At 32.1% G+C, this 12,032-nt stretch overlaps 4 protein-coding genes across 4 annotated transcripts; 2 read left to right on the forward strand and 2 right to left on the reverse strand.

Annotated features, from left to right (window-relative positions):
* Nucleotides 1-229: 229 nt before the first annotated feature.
* MYO2 (myosin 2) lies at nt 230-4,972 on the forward strand (the record flags this gene model as incomplete). The annotated part of the gene is made up of 1 exon (XM_003668213.1): nt 230-4,972. One exon carries the CDS (start codon nt 230-232, stop codon nt 4,970-4,972), a length of 4,743 nt encoding a protein of 1,580 aa, XP_003668261.1.
* A 504-nt stretch (nt 4,973-5,476) lies between these two features.
* SNC2 (SNAP receptor SNC2) lies at nt 5,477-5,818 on the reverse strand (the record flags this gene model as incomplete). The annotated part of the gene is made up of 1 exon (XM_003668214.1): nt 5,477-5,818. One exon carries the CDS (start codon nt 5,816-5,818, stop codon nt 5,477-5,479), a length of 342 nt encoding a protein of 113 aa, XP_003668262.1.
* Nucleotides 5,819-7,058: 1,240 nt separating this feature from the next.
* Nucleotides 7,059-9,533, reverse strand: SCD5 (Scd5p; the record flags this gene model as incomplete). The annotated part of the gene is made up of 1 exon (XM_003668215.1): nt 7,059-9,533. The coding sequence occupies one exon, from the start codon at nt 9,531-9,533 to the stop codon at nt 7,059-7,061; it is 2,475 nt and encodes an 824-aa protein (XP_003668263.1).
* A 1,607-nt stretch (nt 9,534-11,140) lies between these two features.
* On the forward strand, nt 11,141-12,010 carry GCN4 (amino acid starvation-responsive transcription factor GCN4; the record flags this gene model as incomplete). Its single annotated transcript, XM_003668216.1, has 1 exon — nt 11,141-12,010. The coding sequence occupies one exon, from the start codon at nt 11,141-11,143 to the stop codon at nt 12,008-12,010; it is 870 nt and encodes a 289-aa protein (XP_003668264.1).
* Between the last annotated feature and the right edge of the window lie 22 nt (nt 12,011-12,032).

The raw sequence follows: 12,032 nt of genomic DNA on the forward strand, positions 1-12,032 counted from the left end.
TATTTTATAGGTAGGTAGGTAGGTAGGTAGGTACTTGGCCATAAAATAAAAATAAATAAAATTACGTAAAGATAAAGACAGTAAAACAAGCATTACCCTTGTATTCATCTACCCGTACTGTACTATTGCGTGGCTGATATCCGTGTATTCTCGTCATACACACTGTCGAGTCGTTAACTCCAATTAATAGTTTCCCTTTCCATATTTCCTCGAGCAAGCACAAAACATCATGGCTACTTTCGAGGTCGGGACACGTTGTTGGTATCCCAACAAGGAACAAGGATGGATCGGAGCAGAGGTCACCAAGAACGATTTCAAAGATGGTAAACATTACTTACAACTAACCACGGAAGAATCCCAGATCATCGACGTGGAAGCTACTGATTTAAATGATGAAAAAAATTCTAATTTACCATTATTAAGAAACCCACCAATATTAGAATCCACTGAAGATCTAACTTCTTTATCTTATTTGAATGAACCGGCCGTGTTACATGCTATCAAACAACGTTATGCTCAATTAAACATATATACATATTCTGGTATAGTCTTGATCGCTACTAATCCATTCGATAGAATGGATCAATTGTATTCTCAAGATATGATTCAAGCTTATTCAGGTAAGAGAAGAGGTGAAATGGAACCACATCTTTTCGCTATCGCGGAGGAAGCTTATAGTTTAATGAAACATGATAAACAAAATCAAACCATCGTTGTGAGCGGTGAATCTGGGGCTGGTAAAACTGTCTCTGCTAAATATATAATGCGTTATTTCGCATCTGTGGAAGAAGAAAATTCATCAAATATGGGAAATTTACAACATCAAGCTGAAATGTCTGAAACGGAAGAGAAAATATTGGCTACTAATCCAATCATGGAAGCATTTGGGAATGCAAAAACCACGAGGAATGATAATTCTTCCCGGTTTGGGAAATATTTGGAAATTTTATTCGATAAAGAGACCTCCATTATTGGGGCCAAAATTAGAACATACCTTTTGGAAAGATCAAGATTGGTTTATCAACCAAAAAGTGAAAGAAATTATCATATCTTTTATCAAATTTTAGCTGGGTTACCTCAAGATATTAAAACTCAATTATATTTAACAAAAGCTGAAGATTATTTTTATATGAATCAAGGTGGTGAAACTAAAATTAAAGGTATGGATGATGCAAGGGAATATCAAATCACTGTAGAAGCTCTTTCGTTAGTTGGAATTGATACAACTACTCAACATCATATTTTCCAAATCCTTGCAGCACTATTACATATTGGTAATATTGAAATTAAAAAGACTAGAAATGATGCTTCTTTATCTTCAGATGATAAAAGTTTGAAAATTGCATGTGAATTATTAGGAATTGATCCTTCAAATTTCGCTAAATGGATTACCAAAAAGCAAATTATTACCAGATCAGAAAAAATTGTCTCCAATTTGAATTTCGGTCAAGCCCTAGTGGCAAGAGATTCTGTTGCTAAATTTATATATTCTGCCATGTTTGATTGGTTAGTGACAAATATTAACACGGTCCTTTGTAATCCAGATGTGATAGATCAAGTAAAGTCATTCATCGGTGTCCTTGATATCTATGGGTTCGAACATTTCGAGAAAAACTCATTTGAACAATTTTGTATTAACTATGCAAACGAAAAATTACAACAAGAATTTAATCAACACGTTTTCAAATTAGAACAAGAAGAATACGTCAAAGAGGAAATTGAATGGTCATTCATTGAATTTAACGATAATCAACCATGTATCGATTTAATTGAAAATAAATTAGGTATATTATCTCTATTAGATGAAGAGAGTAGATTACCTGCGGGATCTGATGAATCTTGGACACAAAAATTATATCAAACTTTAGATAAACCACCCACTAACAAAGTCTTCTCTAAACCTCGTTTTGGTCAAACGAAATTTGTCGTGAGCCATTATGCTCTTGATGTCTCTTATGATACTGAAGGATTCATTGAAAAAAATAGAGATACTGTTTCTGATGGCCATTTAGAAGTCCTAAAGGCCTCTACCAATGCAACATTAATTAATATAATAGATAGTATGGAAAGAGAAGCTCAAAAACTGGAAGATGCAAAGAAAGCTGAACAAGAAGCTAATAATGCAAAATCAATGCAGAAAAAAAAACCAGGTCCAATGAGGGGAACTTCTCATAAGAAACCAACTTTAGGATCTATGTTTAAAGTTTCATTGATTGAATTAATGCAAACTATAAATTCAACAAATGTTCATTATATTCGTTGTATTAAACCAAATGGTGAAAAGGAAGCATGGAAATTTGATAATATCATGGTTTTGTCTCAATTACGAGCTTGTGGTGTCTTAGAGACAATTAGAATTTCATGTGCTGGTTTCCCATCTAGATGGACTTTCAATGAATTTGTATTAAGATATTATATTTTAATATCTCCAAATGAATGGTCACAAATTTTCCAAAATCATAATTCCACAGAAAATGATGTCATTGAATTATGTAAAAAGATTCTTGCAGCAACAGTTCAAGATAAAGAAAAATATCAAATTGGTAATACGAAAATTTTCTTTAAAGCTGGGATGTTAGCATATTTGGAAAATTTAAGAACCGCTAAGATGGATAAGGCAATCATTTTGATTCAAAAACATATTAGATCCAAATATTACCGTAAACATTATCTATCAGTGAAAAAATCCATATTAGATGTTCAAAGTACCGTTAGAGGTAAATTAGCCCGTCTTAGAACAGAACACGGTTTCCAAGTTCAATCTGCTATTGCCATTCAAACAATATATAGAGGTTATTCGAAACGTGCGTACGTTCATAATATTATTGCATCGATTAAAAGAATACAAATTCAAGTCAGGAAGGAATTACAACTTCGGGAAATGCAAACTAAACATGAATTGGATGCTGCAATTACTATTCAAAGTAAAATTAGATCATTTATTCCAAGATATACATATGAAAATACAAGAAAAAACACCATTGTGGTTCAATCTTTAATTAGAAGACGTATTGCTAGAAGAACTTTGAAACAATTGAAATCTGATGCTAAGAGTGTTTCTCATTTGAAAGAAGTTAGTTATAAATTGGAAAATAAAGTCATTGAATTGACACAAAATTTGGCAATGAAAGTGAAAGAAAATAAGACATTATCTGCATCATTGGAAGAATTACAAAAGAAAGTTGCATTGACTAATGAATTACAATTAGCATTGGAACAAAAGAAACAAGAACATTTGAAAGATTTAGATGATCAAAGAATTGAATTTATTGAAAAGACTAAAGATTTAAATGCACAATTGGAATCTGCTAATAAACAAATGGAAGATGCTCAATTAGAAATTGCCAATATTAAAGCACAACATGAACAATTAAAGGAAGATGCGGGTAAACAATTACAAGAATTAGATGAAACGAAGAAACAACTTGCTGATGCTAATACAAGAAATACAGATATGTACAATGAGATTAAATCTTTGAAAGAAGAAGTTACACGTTTACAAACTGCCATCACATTGGGTACCGTGACAACAAATACAAACTTATTACCACAAACTCCATCTAAGGAATCCAAGATTAATCATACACATATTATGACAGAAAGTAATTTGTCTCCAGGTCATTTGAATTCTATGCCGATCAATGGTATTCAAGAAGATGTCTCTAGTATTAATGGAATTGGTATTGAAAATGATAAGAATGTTAGTACAGAGGCTAATAATTTGACGCAAATCAATGAAGAGTTATATAGATTATTGGAAGAAACTGATGTGTTAAACAATGAAATTACCGAGGGTCTATTGAAGGGATTCCAAGTACCTGATGCAGGTGTTGCCATTCAATTGAGTAGAAGAGATGTTGTTTATCCAGCAAGAATCTTAATTATCGTATTAAGTGAAATGTGGAGATTTGGGTTAACTAAACAAAGTGAGAGTTTCCTAGCTCAAGTCTTGACAACGATACAAAAAGTTGTTACTACTTTGAAGGGGAATGATTTAATCCCCAGTGGTGTATTTTGGTTAGCAAATGTTCGTGAATTATATTCATTTGTTGTGTTTGCTCAACATTCCATTTTGACAGAAGAATCTTTCAAGAAAGGTATGAATGATGATGAATATAATGAATATGTTTCCCTAGTCACTGAATTGAAAGAAGATTTTGAATCTTTAAGTTATAATATTTATAATATTTGGTTGAAGAAATTACAAAAGGAATTGCAAAAGAAAGCCATTCATGCGGTTGTATTATCTGAATCATTACCTGGATTTAATACTAATGAATCCAATGGATTTTTAAACAAGTTATTTACATCAAATGAAGAATATACCATGGATGATATATTAACATTTTTCAATAGTATATTTTGGTGTATGAAATCTTTCCATGTTGAGAATGAAGTTTTCCGTACAGTGGTCATTACATTATTAAATTATGTGGATGCCATTTGTTTCAATGATTTAATTATGAAACGTAATTTCTTATCATGGAAACGTGGGTTACAATTGAACTATAATGTTACAAGATTGGAAGAATGGTGTAAGACTCATGGATTACCAGATGGAGCCCAATATTTACAACATTTAATTCAAACTGCCAAATTATTACAATTGAGGAAATATTCTATTGAAGATATTGATATTGTTCGTGGAATTTGTTCATCCTTATCACCATCACAATTACAAAAATTAATTTCACAGTATCATGTTGCAGATTATGAATCCCCAATACCACAAGATATTTTGAAATATGTTGCTGATATTGTTAAACATGATACTACAATTGATGCTGATGGTAAATTACAAAATGATATTTTCATTCATCCTGAAACTGGACCATTTAATGATCCATTTGTTGAAGTTAAGACGAGAAAATTTGATCAAGTGGAAGCATATATTCCATCATGGTTAATTTTACCTACTACAAAAAGAATTGTTGATCTTGTTGCGCAACAAGTCACTGTACCAGGGGCATGAAGAAAAAACAGCAGCAAACTGATGAAAAAGAAAATTTGATGATTAAGGAACTACATACAATATTGATAAAATAAATAAAAAATACCATTATAAAAATGTAATATATATAAAGAAAGCTCTAATATATTTTGTGTATGATAAAATTGCCAACAAAGGGCAAAAAAAAAAGAAGAGTTTTTATTTTCTTTTTTTAGAAATATATGGATGCGGCTAGGAAAAAAAAACCTGATATACATTGTTATATATACTGTTGAATGAATTAAAGAGAGAATTGGGAGAGAAGTTATATAAAACAAAAAAATATATATGAGATGACTTGACTTTTCTTTTTAACATTTTGTGTCATATTATTGATCAAAAGCTTGCTTGTGTATTATTATTCTTTCAAACGGGTTTAATTTCCTTTTTTCATTCTGGGATCAAGATATTGATCTATTCCTTTCCCATCTTCTTGTGGTTGTTATCTTTTATTTTTTATCTTTTTAAGTGTATGTACGGCGCAGTCTAACTGAAATGGACCACGATAGGCACAATGATGACGACTAATAAGATGATAATGACCAATACCAAACACATCCTCATTTTCAAATCTTTCCACCACATTTGTTTTCTAACTCTGTTAGCACCTCTTTTAAAACCTTGAGCAGATACAGCTAAATTATCAGCTTTATCCTCTATCGAAGTTAATCTTTCTCCACGTTCTGCTACTTTATTAATATTATCTCTCATTATACCCACCGTATCATCAATTTCTGCCTTTAATGCTGCAGCTTTAGATTGTGATTCAGGAACATCATGATTTTGTTCAGGTGGTACATATGGATCATAAGGGACTGATGAGGACATTTCTTTTCGCTTGTGTTATTGTGTGTGGTTCTTTGTTTTGTTTTGTTTGATCGATCTCTTCTCTGATGGAAGTAGTAGTGTTTTTTCCTATATTATAATATAACTCGAATAAACGATTGCGATCTGTTGTTCTCCTTCGATGTTAGATCTTACAGTGCTGTTTGCCAGTGGTGGTGGTAGACATACATATTTTTAGCTCTTCTTTATGTGCTTCCTTCCTCTTTCCTTCCACTTTCCTGGTTTTCTGCCAAAATTGCATTTTCCATTTTGAAAAATGGTTACCCTGGGCAAGATAAGGTTGGGGCTGTTTAAATAAGGGGGCGCACGCCATTAGAGGGTTAATAACATTTACCCCTGGTCTTTTGTTTGCCCTAAAAGCTGGGTAACACCAAGAGTGCATTAATAATAATAATACCATAAACTATATAGATAAACTAGATAAACTAGATAAACCGGAGTTCCCTTGGAGAACTCGGCAAATGGGGGCGAGTGGATTTAACTTGCAAATTGCAAGTTGCAATGGCCGTTTGGATCTCAGACACTTAGACGCTGTTTGCGTCAAGGAAACTTTGTAGCACTTTTGGAGATATGATCTACAAGGAGAAACCATACATTCTTAATACACATATTTTATATCTTGGTTTAGAATAATAATATGAAGTATTGAAATATATAACTAATACAACTCACAACTAGAATATATCCACTTAGTAATAAAATTTGATCGTTTTTATAGAGATGTTGTTCTGATTCATCTCAATATGTATTTATCTATAAGCTATAAATACGAAGACTTGTCATTCTATCCAATAGACTGTGTCATCAGTAATAAAATTATAACGGTTCTTGCAAAGGCGTTTTCTCCGAAGAGTATGAAACCTCTTGAAGTTTGGGAACTTATTGTGGAGCTGTTTGCGGACATTCTTACTTTTGTTAGAATGGATTGTGACAGTAAAAGTTGTGGAACAATGGTATTAAATTTGTTTTATATAACAACCTTAAATTATCCATTTATAAATCCATAAAATAATAAAACAATACTCGATTTGTAATAAACCAATATACAATAAGAAGATACACACATATCAAAGAATGTAATAATACGTATGAAAATGATTTTCTTGTATGTATTTATATCTATACCGTAATATCTCTATATTTTTTATACCTTAAATATTTATATATATATATATATATATGTTAGACAGGCAAAGTCAGACTATATCTTCTTTTTTTTTTTTTAGCGTGGAACTCTCCCATATTGGTTTTGTAATGCATCAACTTGTTGTTGTAATGATTGTAAATTATTCAATATATTATCATTACTATGACTTGGAGAAGAAATCGGTGGTCTATTGATAATATTATTATAATTATTATTATTGTTGTTGTTGTTGTTGTTATGGTTATAATCTGCAAGGTTATTTGTACTAAAAGAAGAAGAATATGGCCTTCCACTTGGATAACCTGGATATATAGAAGGTAATGTATGATTCACATTACTATTGGGGAATGCTTGTAATGATGATGATGATGACGATGGGGGTTGGCCCGTATATTGAGGTTGCTGTTGTTGATGTGGCGTAAGCTGTGGTTGTAAGTGTTGTTGCTGTTGTTGTTGGTGGTGATGATATTGTTGATGGAGCTGATGCTGTTGTTGAGGGTGCTGCATTTGTTGTGTTTGATAATCATTAGTGTAATTCTGATTCGTTCCTGTTCTTGTATCATTGTTTGGTATTTGATGTTGTTGTGGTTGCGGTTGTTGTGGTTGATGATATTGCATGTCTATAGTGGTTTGACTGGTGGTGGGAGATGAAGAATGCGATAATAATGTTTGAAGATAACTACTTGCAGCATTAGGGGCAGGAAGCCTACCAGCTTGTTGTTGTTGTTGTTGAGTATTTTGATTCAATTGTGGACGTGATTGTTGTTGCTGAGGAGGTGACAAGTATGAGGGCATTTGTTGTTGGTGTTGTTGCTGATGTGAGGGTGTGTTTCTTGGGAAAGTATTTTGTTGTGGCATTGGATTCGGTACTTGAAGGTTATTCATATATATATTTTGTTGTTGTAATTGTGTTGGTAGGTACGACACGTGTTGCTGTTGTCCCGTTGTTTGTGGAGATGCAAATTTGTTTGGGCTTGGTACAGGGCTAGTTTGCGTATTTAGTTGTTGCATTGCAGATGATGGGAACTGCTGTTGTTTCATTAAATAGTTTGCTGAACCTGTAGCGGTAGGCTTTAAAGGTTGCATGGGGAGGGAGTTGTTCATTTGTGATACTTCTGGATTACTACCAGTATTGTTGATGTTTGTCGACTGTTGTTGGTTATTTATAGGTTCAAAATGGCTACGCATTAAATAATTGGCAGATCCTGTTGCTGTTGGTTTTAAAGGTTGTAAAGATTGTGTTTGTTTATTTACATCAAATGAGTTGTTTGTAGTAGTGGCACCGAATTCTTTACGGAATAAATGATTGGCTGAACCAGTGGCAGTTGGTTTAAGTGGTTGCAAAGGAGATTGATTGGTATTTGGATTATTCCCATTAAAACTATTATTCATACCATTATTAATTCCAAACAAAGGTTGCAATAATGGATTCTCTGTGAACATTGTTGCAGAATCTACAGTAGTAATCTTCTTGAAATGAGATAAGGAATCTTGCATATCCTTTAAGACTTCCTTTTCTTCTTCTGTTTCTTGTTGTTCATTTGGTAATGTGGAAACTAAACCTGTATTCTCCGACTTCTTAGCTAGTTGTTTTAATAATTGATCCATTGGTAATGATAAATCCAATGGACCTTTTATGAATTCATCTTTTTCCTCCGGTATCACAATGTGATTATCATTCGTAGTCGTGTTATTATTATTATTATTTTTGATGTTCTGATCACTATTTTTTGGAGGATCTTGGAACGTTACATGTTCAGAGAATCTTACCCTTTTATTTTTAAATGCAATATTTTTAATTTTCCTTCTTATTCTTTTCTTTGAAGTTTGGCCTGTCAAAAGTAAAGACGTAAAAGAATCGAAATCAACACCACCACCATTGACACCATCTGGGGCATTTTCCTCCACTTCTTCATAAATTTCTTGACCATCTTCATTTCTTGCCAATATTGGTCTTGGTCTTGGAATGGGAGCCTTTTCCATAATCATTTTCCTTGTTGGTAATACATGTTCTATCAGAGCTTTTGAAACCAATCTTAATAAAGCAAAAAATTGACCAATATTTAAAGCATTTTTACAACTTCTAAAGATGGTGGATAATCTATTTTTCAAATCATCATTAATATTGAAATTTTTCAAAAAAGTGAAAACATCCCATAATTTAACTAATTTATTATGTGTCTTTGCTGTTATGTAATTATACCATCTTAAGTATGTTCTTAATTCTTCATGAGTTAATTGATTTTGTGATAATGATAGGGGCACTCTTAGATCATCCATGGATTCGTTATAATTCATGAGAGCAGCATTTTCAGCATTATTAGTACTGTTTGAAAGGGTAGGAATTGACGTGTCACTATGACTTCTAATTGATGCAGTAGGTTCAATGATCTTTAAATTTGAGTTAGTAGGAGTTGGAACACCAAAATCGAATGATACACTTGGTGGACCGAGGCCATTGAAAGAGGACGATTGTTGTTGTTGTGATTGTTGATTATTATCAGCTGCATTTTGTGCAAGCCCTGGTATATTTAGCCAATCATAGGACATGTTTCTGTAAAACGGTAGACTAGAGGTTTTTGTATGATAATGGCCCTGTTCTTTTATATAATTGTAACTTTTCGAAGTATAATGTACCGTATCGAAAATGTTACAGGGGATAAAAAAAGCACTTGTGATACCGGTTTCACAAATGTTTGCAAATAACAGGAAGAAAAAGATTAATTGGTATAGATTTTTGACCTCTAAATCCTATTGTAGTGTAGTTTAAGTGCAACTGGAAGAAATAGGGATGTATATGCAAGTTTGAAGGAAGCAAAAGGCGAGAAGGTAATGGTTCTGGGTTGTTTAGAGTTCACCTTAATCTTGGATCAATAGCAAAAATATGATACCAATTGAAGAAATAGATCTTCCCTTTTTTCCTTTCTATGTATGGGTCTGGTTCCTTTGGTTATCTTCCACAGTGTATAGGCCTATTCTAATATATACGTACATAGTCATATTTATTCAAATGAGCCTTTCTGTCCCGTATAATTGTTATGGTTTATTTTAACGTTTGATTGAGAAAACGCGAGAAATCTGAACAAGTGGAGTGACTGTCTCTTCCTTCCCACCCGTACACCAAGATAGAGCCTGTTTTGCAACCCAGACATCATCAATTTGTTTATTTCAAAAAAGAAACAAAAACAAAAAATATTTGAGATTTCCCAATTTTAAAACACCCAAGCACCCAACGACGCACAGACGCAACACCCAAATTTGTCCAATTAAGAGTGAGACAGTATCTCTCGAGCGGTGAGTGGAAAATTTACACAAGTTAAAAGCAGATTTAATAGTCATTTTCCATACACAGTTTCATTAATCATATTCTTCCACACACACATGAATTATTGTTGATTATTTCATACCTCCTTCTTGCACTCTTGTTCTTATTTATTATTATCATTATTATTATTATATAATTTTCTTCTCTCATGCTGTTTTTAAAGGAACCAACGAAACACAGACAAATAAACAAACACAAAAACAACCACTTTCCTTCAATTCAAAACAGGTCCCCCCAAACCATTATAAACTAGCGAATCTTTCAAAAACTACAACATCTACTTCGCAATCAAACAAGATATATATTATCCAAATTTTAAGTTATTTTATTATTATTATTATTATTAGAAACATCAATCAGTGCTAATTTATCAATAAAAATGGCTTACTAAATTATATTTTGTTTAGAAAAAAAATTATAACCCCCCTTTAAAAAGAACAATGAGTAACTAAATCTACCTACCCTGAAAATTATTAAAATTTTTAGTTTTTTTAAAGAAAAAAAATATTATACTTACTATTAAAGTGTTATCCCAAAATGAATCGTTAAATTAAAATTATACTACTAAATCTTCCTTTTTTGGTTGTTTATCTTTCCCCCCTCCCTTTTTTATTACTACAATAATTCAAGTCAACATGTGTCTGTAACTCCCGTTATTATTATCAAAATGATATCTCTTTTTTCAAAGTTTCAAAATTAAATTAAATTAAATTAAATTAAATTATTATTATTACCACAATTACTATTATTAAAAAAAATATCGCCGTTAAAATGTCTCAATATCCAAGTTTGTTTACCCCCGCTATTGTTCAAGAATCTTTGAACCATTTCAATGCTTCTTCTGTTTCAGAAGCAACTTCAATTGACCAAAAAAAATAATTCTTCAGTATCATCATCATCATCATTAAATCATCCATTAATTGGTGAAATGGTTTTCGATAAATTCATTAAGAAGGAGGAAGAAGAGGAAGAACAACAAGAATCCATCCCGATGAATGAATTCCTATCATTGAATGATTCTGATTTCAATAATAATGAATTAGACTCTGCTGTAGTGGATGCTTTCTTCTCATCAACTTCTGATTCCACTCCAATGTTTGAATTCGAATCCCTAGACGGTACTAATAATGATAATGATCCAAAACAATGGACTTCCTTATTTGATAACGATATCCCAATCATCACTGAAGAAGATGTCGTTTTAACTGATAAGGCCGTTGAATTGACTCATGATCAAGTCTCTTCTTCTCTATTAAATACTGAAAATTTTACTATTCAAAAACATGAGCAACAACCTATGCCTGAAAAAGCTATTAACACCATGTCTTTCTTACCTACTCCAATGATTGAAGAGGCAAAATTATCTCAAACTAATAACAATAATAATATGAAGAAACAAGGTAAAGTTAGTAAGAAGAACAACAATTCTTCCTCACCTGGTGTTAAAGTCGATCACTTAGGTGTTGTTGCTTATAATAGAAAGAATCGTTCTGTACCATTAACCCCAGTGGTGACTGAATCTGATGATCCTGTAGTATTGAAACGTGCAAGAAATACTGAAGCTGCAAGACGTTCAAGAGCAAGAAAATTACAAAGAATGAATCAATTAGAAGAAAAAGTTGAAGAATTATTATCAAGAAATTCTGATCTGGAAAACGAAGTTCAAAGATTAAGAAATTTATTGGATGCTCAAAGTAAATAATTAAGTAAATAACCTTTTATTT

Source organism: Naumovozyma dairenensis, chromosome 1 (genome assembly GCF_000227115.2).
Source record: "Naumovozyma dairenensis CBS 421 chromosome 1, complete genome".
Taxonomy (NCBI): Eukaryota; Fungi; Ascomycota; class Saccharomycetes; order Saccharomycetales; family Saccharomycetaceae; genus Naumovozyma; species Naumovozyma dairenensis.